Source organism: Portunus trituberculatus, chromosome 22 (assembly GCF_017591435.1).
Source record: "Portunus trituberculatus isolate SZX2019 chromosome 22, ASM1759143v1, whole genome shotgun sequence".
Taxonomy (NCBI): domain Eukaryota; kingdom Metazoa; phylum Arthropoda; class Malacostraca; order Decapoda; family Portunidae; genus Portunus; species Portunus trituberculatus.
The window spans coordinates 915,454-930,263 of NC_059276.1; the positions used below are offsets into that span (position 1 = coordinate 915,454).

Below are 14,810 nucleotides of genomic sequence, written 5' to 3' on the forward strand. Positions count from 1 at the left end.
AGATGAATCAGACTTCACAGGATTTCAAGGAATAATGGAGAAGAGCGCTTATGTGAAGAAAATTCTGGAGTTGGAAGGTAAAATTGAAAACTGTTTGAAAAGTATGGGGCCTGGAAACGAGTTATGACAATGTAATGAAAGAGTGTGCCGATATGAAGAAGGAAAATGAAGCACTGAAAGAGGAAGTTAAGCTAATTAAAGTGAATTGCGAAAAATGTGGAGAATCTCTAGGAAAAGTGATGGAGAAGCAGGCTGAATGGAAAAAGTCAGGAAGTGGAAAGAAAGGAGGTAAATTACAAAGTTGCAAGTCTGGAAAAGGAAATCAAAGAGTCTGGGGAGAAAACTTTGGGCCTTGTTGAAATTATAGATCAACAGATCATAGAAGAGAAGATTGCTGAGAAAGTGGTGAAGGTTATTAAGTCAAATGAGACATTGGTGAGGGAAACTGTAGACAAAAAGAGATGTGTGGTGATATTTGGTGTGGAGGAGGATAAGACACCGAGTAAAATGGAGAGAGAGAAAACATAAAAAGGTGATAAATAATATCATTAATGTGGTGCAGGAGGAGGAAAAGACCTAGTACAAGAAATAGAGGACTTCCATAGAATTGGAAAGTTCACAAGAGAAGGTATGAGGCCAATAAGAATCAAACTTAAGTCACAAAAGGATGTAGATGAATTGGTGGAGAAGTCATGGAGGCTAGCCCAGCAGGAAACAACAAGGAAGATTTGGTTGAGAAGAGATCTCGGTGAAAAGGAAAGAGAAATGTTAAATGAGTTGAGAAAGGAGGCTTTGAAAAAAATGAAGAGAGGACAGAAGAGGAGAAGAAAGAGTTTTTCTGGAGAATCTTGGATATGAGACTGAGGAAGTGGTTCATAACCCAGAAAAGTACAGCAAGAAAGGACTAAAGAAACTTACATATGAGCGAATGTAATGTATTCCAACATAAATGGAGTGATATCGGGATTTTAGAACTCAACGATTACTTGAGGGACAAGAACCCAGATATTGTGGGTCTTACTGAAACAAAACTGAGAGAGGGAGAAGACCTGATGATGGTTGGAGAAGGAAATATAATGTTTGGAAAAGAAATAGAGTAGGTAAGATGGGAGGAGGAGTGATGTTGCTGGTTAAAAAAGATATAAAGGTGGATCAAGTGAAAGAAGGTATGGGAAAGGCAGAAGTGCTAAAGATCAGAGCAGAAACTAATGAAGGAAAAAGAGGCACTACATAGTGGTGTACGTACCACCTAAGACAAATGCATGGTCAGTACAGGAATATGAAGAAATGATAAGTGATACAGGAACATGTCTGGAAGAAATGTTGGGTGGCTGTGAACGAACTATAATGATGGGAGATTTTAATTGTAAAGAGGTGTGTTGGGAGGACTGGTCAATGGAAGGATCAGAGACAACATGGGGAAATACACTATTGACACTGGCAATGGAAAATGTGTTAACTCAGTGGGTCAAAGAAGATACTAGGTTTGGAGGAGAGGGAGCATCGTCAAGACTGGACTTGGTCTTTAGTACAGAGCCAATGGTCATTGAGGAGATGAGGGTGGAGTGCCCTTTAGCAAAGAGTGATCATGCAGTTTTGGAGTTCAAGGTGATAGATGAAGAGAAATCTAGAAGAAATGAAGAATATAAAGTGGGAAGATGGAATTATGCCAAGACAGATTTTGGAAACCTAAAGAAATTCTTTCAAGAGACAAATTGATGAAATTCAAGAGTGCTAAGGAGCAAATGAAAAGTGGAAGGAATTTATAAAATATACAAAGAAGGTGAGAAAAATTTGTACCAATAAGACAACATAGAGAAGTTGGAAAGCAGGACTGGTTTAACGATAGATGTGAAAAGGCTAGAACAAGAAAAGAGGATGCATGGAAGAGGTGGAGAAGGAAAAGACGGATTAAGCAGTGGAAAGTTACAAAAGAGCAAGAAATGAATATGTGTTGATTAGAAGAGAAGAAAGAAAGAAACAAGAAAAGGATATAATTGATAAATGTAAAGACCAACCAAGGCTTTTTACAGACATGTGAACAACAACATCAAAAATAGAGAAAGTATTGAAAGTTTAGAAGTAAATGGAGTATGCAGTGAAGATCCCAGGAAATGGCAGAGGCTATGAATGGATGCTTTGGAAGGTATTCACAAAGGAGACTGCTTTTGACAAACCACTGGTAATGGAACAGAAAGGGATTATGAAGGAGTTTCAAGTAACTGTGGAGGAGATCAAGAATATGATGGGGAGTTTAGAAGTGAGAAAAGCTGTGGGACCTGATGGGGTATCAGGATGGATTTTAAGAGAATGCAGGAGCAACTGGCAGAAAAAGTTTGTGAAGTAATTGATGCCTCATTAAGGGAAGGTGTAGTGCCCCAAGACTGGAAAAGAGCTAACATTGTCCCAATCTATAAATCAGGTAACAAGAGAGACCCATTGAACTATAGACCAGTGTCACTTACAAGTGTGGTAGCTAAGATGTGTGAGAGGGTGGTGAAGAATAGATGGACAGACTTCTTGGAGAAAATGACATACTTTGTGAGTGTCAATTTGGTTTTAGAAAAGGGCGTTCATGCACGACAAACCTGATATGTTACTATTCGAGGGTGATAGATGTAATACAGGAAAGAGATGGTTGGGCTGATGGAATATATCTGGATTTAAAAAAGGCCTTTGATAAGGTACCACACCGGAGACTGATCTGGAAACTTGAAATGGTAGGAGGAGTGCATGGCAGTTTACTAAAATGGATGGAAGACTTTTGGTAGGAAGAGAAATGAGAACAATAATTAAGGACAGACCATCAGAATGGGGCTTGGTGGAGAGTGTTGGCACCAGTAATGTTCGCGGTCTACAAAAATGACATGGTGGATGGGGTGTCCAGTTATGTGAGCCTATTTGCAGACGATGCAAAATTGTTAAGAAAAGTGAGATGTGACAAAGATTGCGAACTACTCCAGGAAGACTTGGACAGAATATGGAAATGGAGCTGTACATGGCAAATGGAGTTCAACACGACAAAATGCAAGAAAATAGAGTTTGGCAAGAGTGAAAGAAGAATCAGGAGTATGTACAAGATAGGAAATGAAGACATAAAACCAGTCATGAAGAAAAGACCTTGGGGTGACAATTACCAATGACCTATCGCCAGAGAGACATATAAACAAAATAATTGGAGAAGTATTGAACTTATTGAGGAACATAAGAGTGGCGTCAGATATTTAGATGAAGAAATGATGAAGAAAATAATTACTGCAATGATAAGACCGAGGCTTGAATATGCAACAATACAGTGGGCTCCGAACTTAAAGAAACACATAAGGAAACTAGAGAAAGTACAGAGGGCTGCAACAAAATGGTGCCTGACTTAAGAGATTTGACTTATGAAGACAGACTGAAAAGAATGCAACTTCCGACCCTGGAAAACAGAAGAGAAAGGGGAGACCTGATAGCAATATACAGAGTGATGATTGGCATGGAAAAATGGATAGGGAAGATCTGTGTATGTGGAATGAAAGAATGTCGAGAGGGCATGGGAAAAACTAAAATGGCCACTTATAGGAGAGATGTGAAAAATATAGCTTCCTCATAGAAGGGTGGAAGCATGGAATAGTTTAGACGTGGAAGTGGTCAACGCAAGGAATATTCATGATTTTAAGAAAAGCTGGACATTAATAGATATGGAGACGGGACAACACGAGCATAGCTCTTTTCCCGTATGTTACAATTAGGTAAATACAATTAGGTAAATACACACACACACACACACACATTTTTGGAAATATACAAAACAGGAGTCAGGAATATGTCCCAAATATAGACCTAAAGAAGAAGGAAAGAAAGATTGGTTTAATGCAAGTGTGCTAGGGCAAAGGAGAAAGAGATGGAGCATGGAAAAGGTGGAGGAGAAATAGAATCCAGCAAATAAGGAAAACTTCAAGGCAGCGAGAAATGAATATGCTAAGGTGAGGAAGGAAGAAGAAAAGAACTTTGAAAAGGACATTGTTGAAAAATGTAAGGAGCAACCAAAATTGTTCTATAGATTCATAAATGGAAAAATTAGACAAAAAGAAACAATAGAAAGGTTAAAAGGAGAGAACGGGATGGTGGAAGACCCAAAAGTATGGCAGAACTATTAAATAATAAATTCCAGGAGGTCTTTACTAAGGAATCCAAATTTGAAAGAACCACAGGGTAATAGAGAGACAATCTATATGAAAGAGATTAAAGTAACCAAGCTTGAAATAAAAGAGTTAATGAAGGAACTGGAAAGCCCAGGCCTTGTAAAACTACAACTAGGTAAATACAACTAGGTAAAGAGACACACACACACACACACACACACACACACAGAAAGAGAAAGAGGAGATTTAATACAGGTTTATAAACTGTTGAACAGTTTGGATGAAGTGGATAATGAACAAATGATGTTGAGAGAGGAAAATTTAAATAGAACTATGAGATCGCATAGTAAAAAGATAACCAAGGGAATATGCTTGAAGGATGTGAAGAAATATAGTTTCCCACAGAGATGTGTGGAGGTGTGGAATAGTTTGAGTGAGGAGGTGGTGTCAGTGAGGAGTGTGCATAGTTTTAAAGGAAAGTTGGATGTGTGTAGATATGGAGACGGGGCCACATGAGTATGATACCCAGGCCCTGTAAAATTACAACTAGGTGAATACAACTAGGTGAATACACACACACACACACACACATATATATATTGAAACGTGAACATATGAGAGATCTTCCCACTCAGAGGTCCAGCATGAATCGGTCGGAGAGGTAATCCAGAACAGCCGTCGTACTGGAGAGGATGTTGAAATATCTGCGTTCTGCTCTGGTCAATGTATGCTCCAGCATGTAGATGAGATGATGGTGGAAACAGGTGAAAGGCGTGCCAGTGGACAGAGCCAGACGTACCCACTCACGCACACATTCCAGTGGTGTATGGATGTATCCTGCATACATGGCTGGGTTTTCTAGAATTCCTCTTGCTGTCATGATACCTGTGTGTATAAATGTAAATACATATAAGTACTTGATTAATTTCCCTAGTTGTAGTTTTACAGGGCCTGGGCTTTATGCTCATGTGGCCCTGTCTCCATATCTACACTTATCCAATTTTTCTTTAAAACTATGCACACTCGTTGCTGACACCACTTCTTCACTCAAACTGTTCCACGTCGCAACACATCTTTGTGGGAAACCATATTTTTTAACATCTCTCAGACATCTTCCCTTTCTCAGCTTTTTACTATGCGATCTTGTGCTTCGAATGTCATTATGTATTTTATAATTTTTTTTCTTTTAGTCCTAATACGATTACACTCTTCTTTTTTTCTGCAATTTCCCTAACTAATTTTCTTTTTTCTTGAGGACTCCTATCATTTTGTTTCTCATATTTTCTTTTTATTTTAGTTGTTCTTGAATTATCTCCTGAAAATCATCCTTCATCTCTCTTATCTTGGACTCTCCATGCTTGTACTTCTTTTTTAATCCCGTTCTGTACTCTTTCCTCTTCTTTGTTTACTAAATCTTTGTGTGTGTGTGTGTGTGTGTGTATTTACCTAGTCGTAGTTTTATAGGGCCTGGGCTTTATGCTCGTGTGGCTCCATTTCCATATCTACACTTATCCAATCTTACTTTAAAAATATGCACACTCGTTGCAGACACTACTGCAACGAGTGTGCATGTATTTACCTATTTGTATTTACCTATTTGTGTATTACAGGCCCCGAGCTAAGCTCTCTGTGTCCTGTCTCCTTGTCTACTCTGTCATATCTCTCTTTCATCTGATTGACACACACCGCGTCAACGACATCACTGCTCAGTTTATTCCACTTATCAATACTACGATGCGGGATACTGTACTTTCTCACGTCATTTAGAGAGATGTCTTTTATTAGTTTTTTTCCATGTCCTCGGAGATGATTACTTGTGGTCACCTTTATCAATTCTCTGTCCAATATGTCAATCTTGTTCACCAATTTATACATAGTTACCATGTCACCCCTTGTTCTTCTCTCTTCTAATGTGGTCAGCCCCAGCTCCCTCAGTCTTTCCTCACAATCTAACTCCTTGAATCCTAGTACCGTCCTTGTTGCCAGCCTTTGTACCCTTTCCACCTTCTTCACATTTTTCTTCATGTGTGGTGACCAGACACAAGCTGCATATTCTAACTGGGGTCTTATTAAAATGCATAGTATCTTCTTCATCATTCCTTCATCTAAGTAGTGGAATGCAAGACCAATATTTGAAACATCATATATGTTTTCCAAAATATCTTGTTTATGTGTTTCTCCAGTAACAGTGTTTTGCACGGTTACTCCAAGTCTTTCTCCTCATTGGTCTCTTCAATTTTCTCATCACCCAGCCTGTAATCCTTGTTTGGTCTGTATCTACTTCACATTTTCATAACATGGCTCTTGTTTATATTAAATTCCATCTGCCACTCTTTACTCCACTCATATATTTTATCAAGATCTTCCTGTAACTTATTACAATCTTCCACATTCTTTACTCTCCTCATAATTTTAGTATTGTGCACGAACATATTCATGTAACTGTCTATTCCTACAGGCATATCATTAACATAAATCAAAAACATGATGGGACCAAGCACTGACCCTTGTGGAACTCCACTGGTTACCTTTTTCCACTCTGATTTCTTTCCTTTCACCACTGTTCGCATTTCTCTTCCCATTAAGTAATTTTACGTCCATTTTGCTAGTTTATCACTTACTCCTCTAATTTTCTTTAGTTTCCACATCAGTCTATTGTGTGGCACTTTATCAAAGGCCTTTCTCAAGTCTAGGTAAATAGCATCCACCCATCCCCCTCTATGTTGTAGTATGTCAGTCACTCTTGAATAAAAACATAATAAATTGAATTTGCATGATCTTCCTTTTCTGAAACCAAACTGCCTTTCACTCAGAATGTTTTCACTTTCTAGATACTCACTCCACTTTGCTTTAATTACTTCTTCACATACCTTGCACAATATACTAGTCAACGATACTGGTCTATAATTTAGCGGTTCCATTCTACTTCCATTTTTATATATAGGCACAATGTCAGCTCTTTTCCACTCTTTCGGGACTATTTCTGTTCGCATGGAGGTTTCCACAATATCAAATATGGAGTTCAACAATTGATCTTTACATTCTTTCAGCAACATCCCAGATATGCCATCAGGCCCCATTTATTTATCAATATCCAAGTTACTTATAATTTTCCTTATATCTTCTTTAGTAACCATGATGTCATGCATTTGCTTTATTTACATAGGCCTTTCTCCTGTAAAATGCTCCTCCTTTGTAAACACTTTGCTGTTCAATATTTCAGCTATATCTGTAGCATCCTCATATATTTCTTCCCCAACTTTTACTTTTTCTTTTTCTATTGCCTCCCTTTTATTTAATTTTCCATTTATGAATTTGTAAAACATTTTAGGGTCATTATCACAGTTTTCCACCACTCTCTGTTCATATTCCTTTTGTGCTGTTCTCCTTACTTCAACATATCTATTCCTTGCTGTTTTGTAGATTTCTCTTGATAATACTTCACTGCTTTTCTTAATTTTCTTCCATGCCTTTTCTTTGTTCTTTTTTGCTTCTTCACAATTTCTATTAAACCACTGCTTATTATTTAAAGTCCTCATTCTGTGATATGGCACAAACTTCTTCACAACACAGTTATATAAATCCATAAATTTATCATATTTCAATTGCATATCCACTTCCTGGTACACCACAGACCAGTCAATTTCATTAAAGAACTCTCTAATATGGTTATAATTTGCCCTGAAATCATTTAATTTTTCCTCCTTGTACTCCACATTCTTTTCCATGCTTAATTCTGTATCCAGCTCAAATCTTAGGACATCATGGTCACTTTTCCCCAAGGGACATTCAAGTTCAATTTCCTCTTTTAGGGAGATGCCCCTGGTGAATACCAAATGCAACCGCGCTGCAACATCCTGTCCCCTGCACCTTGTTGGTGATCTCACCCACTGTGTCATCAAGTTATTTGTTGCTATGTTTAACAATTCTTCTGCCCACTAACCACCATTCACCACTTCGTAGTCTTCCCACACTATTTCCTTACAGTTAAAGTTCCCAACTATCATCACTCTATCCTTTCTGGTGAGTTCCTGTTTCATCCTGTCTAGAGTATTTCTCATCAGCACTTAATACTGTTCATAATTCTAAGCACTGGTTCTGGGTGGTATGTATACTGTTATAATATTAATGTCCCTCTTACCATCTGTTATAAGCATGCACTTACCACACATACACCCTTCACTCTAAATCAAAATTCAAAAGAAAAATGGAACCCGAAATAAACAACACCTCGGAGTCCCCCTCTGGGGAGGGGACCAAAAATGTCCCCAGGTCGGACACCTCTCCTGTTGAAGACCACAAATGCCTTGACACCTCCCTCAACTTTTTCTACATTAACTTCTGCAACATCCGCAGTCTTAGATCTAATTTTCAATCTGTGGAACACCACCTCTCCTCTACTAAACCTCATCTTCTTTCCCTCACCGAAACACAGCTGTCTGAGGCAACTGACAGTAGCCCCTTCTCTATTCCCTCCTACTTTCTCTATTCTCATTTTCATTCCAAAGCTGGATGTTGCGTCTATGAACACAACGACTTAACTTGCTCTTGTGCCCACACTCTTGAGTCTTCCAAATTTTTTCACCATCTGGCTACGACTTAACAGTCACTCTCAAACTAAATTGTTTATCTCTCCCCTAACTCTTCTGACTATAGTAATTTCTTCGACTACTTAACTTCTAAAGTGGAGCACATTCTGTCCCTCTACCCTTTCGCTGAGATTTCCATTCTTGGAGATTTCAATGTTCACCATCAGGTTTGGCTTTCCTCTCCCTTTACTGACCACCCTGGTGAACTAGACTTCAACTTTGCTATCCTCCATGACCTAGAGCAACTGGTGCAACACCCTACTCGTATTCCTGACTGTCTTGGAGACACGCCCAACATTCTTGATCTCTTCCTCACCTCTAACCCTTCTGCTTATGCTGTCACCCTTTCATCTCCGTTGGGCTCCTCCGATCACAATCTCATTTCTGTATCTTGTCCTATTTTTCCAATCCCTCTGCAGGATCCCCCAAAGCGAAGGTGCCTCTGGCATTTTGCCTCTGCCAGTTGGGGGGACCTGAGGAGGTATTATGCTGATTTTCCCTGGAATGATTATTGCTTCCGTGTCAGAGACCCATCTTTTTGTGCTGAACGCATAACAGAGGTGTTAGTGTCTGGCATAGAGGCGTACATTCCTCATTCCTCATTCCTCTTTCAAACTCAAACTCTCCTCGTGACTGTATCTGTATCTTGTCCTATTTTTCCAATCCCTCTGCAGGATCCCCCAAAGCGAAGGTGCCTCTGGCATTTTGCCTCTGCCAGTTGGGGGGACCTGAGGAGGTATTATGCTGATTTTCCCTGGAATGATTATTGCTTCCGTGTCAGAGACCCATCTTTTTGTGCTGAACACATAACAGAGGTGTTAGTGTCTGGCATAGAGGCGTACATTCCTCATTCTTTTTCTCAACCAAACCTTGGTTTAACTTCACGTGCTATACATGATAGAGAGGTTGCCCACAAAAAGTACTTGAGCCTTCCATCTCCTGAATCTCATGCACTTTATATCTCTGCCCGGAATCATGCCAAGTCTGTTCTTCAACTTGCCAAACACTCTTTCATAAATAGGAAATGTCAAAATCTTTCAAACTCAAACTCTCCTCGTGACTTCTGGCATCTAGCCAAAAACATCTCAAATAACTTCACTTCTTCATCTTTCCCTCCTTTATTTCATCCTGATGGCACCAGTGCCATCTCTTCTGTCTCTAAAGCTGAACTCTTATCTCAAACCTTTGCTCACAACTCCACCTTGGACGATTCTGGAATTGTCCCTCCCTTTCCTCCTCCCTCTGACTATTTCATGTCTACAATCAAAATTCTTCGTAATGATGTTTTCCATGCCCTTGCTGGCCTAAACCCTTGGAAGGCTTATGGACCTGATGGGGTCCCTCCTATTGTTCTCAAAAACTGTGCTTCTGTGCTTGCACCTTGCCTGGCCAAACTCTTCCAACTTTGTCTATCGACTTCTACTTTTCCTTCCTGTTGGAAGTTTGCCTACATTCAGCCTGTTCCTAAAAAGGGTGACCGTTCTAACCCCTCAAACTACCGTCCTATAGCTTTAATCTCTTGTTTGTCTAAAGTTTTTTAATCTATCCTGAATAGGAAGATTCTCCAACATCTGTCACTTCACAATCTTCTATCTGATCGCCAGTATGGCTTCCGTCAAGGTCGCTCTACTGGTGATCTTCTGGCTTTCCTTACTGAGTATTGGTCATCCTCTTTTAGAGATTTCGGTGAAACTTTTGCTGTTGCGTTAGACATATCAAATGCTTTTGATAGAGTCTGGCATAAAGCTTTGATTTCAAAACTGCCCTCCTACAGCTTCTATCCTTCTCTCTGCAACTTTATCTCAAGTTTCCTTTCCGACCGCTCTATTGCTGCTGTGGTAGACGGCTACTGTTCTTCTCCTAAACCTATTAATAGTGGTGTTCCTCAGGGTTCTGTCCTGTCACCCACTCTCTTTCTATTATTCATTAATGACCTTCTTAACCAAACTTCTTGCCCTATCCACTCCTACGCTGATGATACCACCCTACGTTCTTTCAGAGACGTCCAACCCTTCAGGAAATCAACAGATCACACGGGGACGCCACGGAACGACTGACTTCCGATCTTTCTAAGATTTCCGATTGGGGCAGAGAAAATCTAGTAGTTTTCAATGCCTCAAAAACTCAATTCCTCCATCTATCAACTCGACACAACCTTCCAGACAACTATCCCCTCTTCTTCACTGACACTCAACTGTCTCCCTCTTCCATAATGAATATCCTCGGTCTGTCCTTTGCTCATAATCTTAACTGGAAACTTCACATCTCATCTCTTGCTTAAACAGCTTCTATGAAATTAGGTGTTCTGAGGCGTCTCCGACAGTTTTTCTCGCCCCTCCAACTGCTTACTCTGTATAAGGGCCTTATCCGTCCCTGTATGGAGTACTCTTTGCATGTTTGGGAGGGTTCCAGTCACACAGCTTTGCTTGATAGGGTGGAATCGAAAGCTCTTCGTCTCATCAACTCCCCTCCTCTGACTAACTGTCTCACCGCCGAAATGTTGCATCCCTTTCTATATTTTATCGCTATTTTCATGGTAACTGTTCTACTGATCTTGCTAACTGCATGCCTCCCCTCCTCCTGTGGCCACGCTTCACAAGGCTTTCTTTTTCCTCTCATCCCTATTCTGTCCAACTCTTTAATGCAAGAGTTAAAAAGTACGCTCAATCATTCATCCCTTTCACTGGTAAACTCTGGATCTCCCCTGCATCTATATTTCCGAATTCCTACAACTTGTCTTCTTTTAAGAGGGAGGTATCGAGGCATTTGCTCCCCTAATTCTGGCTGACGGTTTTGGCACTTTTTGAACTCTTTGGAGAGCCAGTGCTCAAGTGGGCCTTTTTCTAACCTTCTTTTTTTTGCCCTTGGCTGGCCCTCTTTCCTACGTAAAAAAAAAAAAAAAATAAAAAAAATAAAAAAATAAAATACTTATCATTTCATTTCCCTTACTAAAGTTCACCTCCTTCACTATCAGATCTTTTTTAGTAAAAACCATTATACCACCACCTCCTTTATTCTTTCTATCATTTCTCCATACTTTGTAGTGTTTTACATCAAACCAATCTAGCTTTATTTCGGGCCTTAACTTTGTTTTTACCACACACAGACAGACAGACATCTATATTCGTGTATGTCACTTGAATTCCATTCCTAATCTCTTTCTTCCATGTTTCAGTCAGTGTACTGTCTATTCCGTCTGTTTTATCCACCACTTCTTCAGCCTCCCATTTCTCATCCTCCAAAAAAACTTGGTGGTCTTTTCTTCCTCAGTTCTTTCCTCATTCTTTTCTCTCACTTCCGTTACAAGCTCTCTCATTTTCATTCTTTCCTCCTGTGTCATATTTCTGGTTATGTAAATTGTTTTGGTTTCCTCGTAGTCTTTAAGTTTCCAGGCCCTCCTCTGCAAGGCCTCGGCTGCCACCTGAGACTTTAATTTCAATTTTAATGGTCTACTCTTGCCTTCTTCATAAGCTCCTAGTCTCACACTTTCCTCTACCTCAGCATATAGGCATTCGTCCTCCTCGGAGATCTTATTCAGTAAAAACTTTATCCTGTCATTTTCCTTATCCCTCCTATCTTGCCAATTCCTGTTAGTTTCCTCTCTCAAACATGTTATGATGACACATTTTTTCTTTTCAGCAATATCTCTCACCACATACTCATTTTCCTTCAAAGCCTTAACCATTTCACTCTGTGTAATCACTTTATTTTCTTCTTGCTTTTTCATTATCTCTTTGTGTGTGTGTGTATTTACCTTGTTGTATTTACCTAGTTGTAGTTTTACAGGGCCTGGGCCTTATGCTCGTGTGGTCCCATCTCCATATCTACACTTATCCAATCTTTCCTTAAAACTGTGTACACTCATTGCAGACACTACTTCTTCATTCAAACTGTTCCACGTCTCAACACATCTTTCCAGGAAACTATACTTTTTAATATCTCTTAGACATCTTCCCTTCCTCAGTTTCTTACTATGCAATCTTGTGCTTCGACTGGCATATTCTTCTCTCAGGATCAGATACTCGTTGTCCACTTGGTCCATTCTGTTGATAAATTTATAAACTTGTATGAGATCCCCTCTCTTTGTTCTCTGTTCCAATGTTGGAAGATCCATAGCCTTTAGTCTCTCCTCATATGTCATCCCTTCAAGTTTCGGGACCATTCTTGTAGCCATTTTTTGTAGTCTCTCCAGCTTCCTTATATATTTCTTTTTGTGAGGGTCCACGCTGCACAGTTTTGCATCGTCCACAAACAGATTTATGTAGCTGTTCACTCCTTCCGGCATGTCGTTTATATATATGAGAAAAAGGATTGGTGCCAATACTTTTGGCAATCCGCTTTCTACTGCTTTCCACTTGGACTTCATATCTTTGACTACCGTCCTTATTTCTCTCCCCCTCAAATATTCTCCATACATCTCAATGTGCTTCCTTTTATACCACCCTTCTCCTCTAATTTCCACAGCAACCTTTCATGTGGCACTTTATCAAATGCCTTTTTTAAATCTAAGTAAATATAATCAACCCATCCTTCTCTCTCTTGTACCCTGTCAACTATTCTAGAGTAGAAACTCAGTAAATTTGTTTACACACGACCAACTTTTTCTAAAGCCAAATTGGCTATTTGATAATAATTTGTTGTCTTCAAGGAACTCGATCCATTGTTTCTTTATTACTCTTTCACACATCTTACATATTACACTAGTTAATGATACTGGTCTGTAATTTAGAGGTTCTTTTTTCCTTCCGCTCTTATACGAGTATATGGGAACCACATCTGCTCTTTTCCATTCTACTGGTACTGTTCCATTTTCTATTGAGCGTTTAATGATGTTGTGTATAGGTCTTGCTAGTTCTTCCCTACATTCTTTCAGTATTCTGCCTGAGACTTCATCCGGTCCCATTGCCTTTTCTTCATCCAGTTCCTTCATTAACTCTTTTATTTCAAGCTTGGTTACTTTAATCTCTTCCATATAGATGGTCTCTCTATTACCCTGTGGTCTTTCAAATTTAGATTCCTTAGTAAAGACCTCCTGGAACTTATTATTTAACAGTTCTGCCATACTTTTTGGGTCTTCCACCATCCCATTTTCTCCTTTTAACCTTTCTATTGTTTCTTTTTGCCTTATTTTTCCATTTATGAATCTGTAGAACAATTTTGGTTGCTCCTTGCATTTTTCGACTATGTCCTTTTTCATAGATCCTCTCCTCTTCCTTCCTCACTTTAACATATTCATTTCTTGCTATCTTGAAGTTTACCTTATTTACTGCATTTCTATTTCTCTTCCACCTTTTCCATGCTCCATCTCTTTTCTCCTTTGCTCTAGCACACTTTGCGTTAAACCAATCTTTCTTTCCTTCTTCTTTAGGTCTATATTTTGGAACATATTCCCTTACTCTTGTTTTGTATATTTCCAAAAATAAGTTATATTTCTCTTGCACCCCCTCAGAGTTTTCCATCTCCTCCTAGTTAGCGTATTTGAAATAGCTCTTGAGATTCTCAATATCAGCCTTTCTGTAATTTAATCGGTCTCCTTTGTATGATTCATCTCTATCTTCTTTTCTCTTTCTATATCCATTTCTAATATTACATGATCACTCTCTCCCAATGGGCACTTACATCTTATATCATGATTCATTTGTATAGCCCTTGCAAAAACCAGGTCTAATCTCGCTGGCTCATCGTTTCCTCTGAATCTTGTGTTTTCCTTTACTTTTTGATCCATCATATTATCTATCATTAGGTTTAGGAATCTTTCTCCCCAAGCTTCTTCCCCCATACCAATTTCATAATTTTCCCAGTCCACATCTTTACAGTTGAAGTCTCCTACTAATAAGACTTTTCTCCTTTTTTAATGACTCTCGTTAGACTCCTTATAGTATCATCTATCATATCTTTATATTCCCGGTTGGTCCATGCATTCGTTTTTGGTGGCACATATGTTACAGTGATTGTTAAGTCTTTTTTATTAATATGCATCTTAATATATAGTACTTCTGCTTTTCCTTCCCCATATTCCACATGGTTTACCACCATTTCTTTCCTTGTCATCATCATGACTCCTCCTCCTCCTTTACCCACTCTGTCTTTCCTC

The 14,810-nt window shown here is 39.2% G+C and overlaps 1 protein-coding gene across 4 annotated transcripts in view; it reads right to left on the reverse strand.

The window, feature by feature from the left end:
* Positions 1 to 4,611: 4,611 nt before the first annotated feature.
* The window catches only part of LOC123507354 (tRNA-dihydrouridine(20a/20b) synthase [NAD(P)+]-like), a 164,367-nt gene continuing 154,168 nt past the window's right edge, over positions 4,612 to 14,810 (reverse strand). For all 4 annotated transcript variants that reach the window (XM_045260139.1, XM_045260141.1, XM_045260138.1 and 1 more), the window contains one exon: positions 4,612 to 5,012. In XM_045260139.1, the coding sequence (XP_045116074.1) occupies positions 4,759 to 5,012 (254 nt within the window). In that variant the 3' untranslated portion in view covers positions 4,612 to 4,758. The remainder of the gene's footprint in view (positions 5,013 to 14,810) is intronic.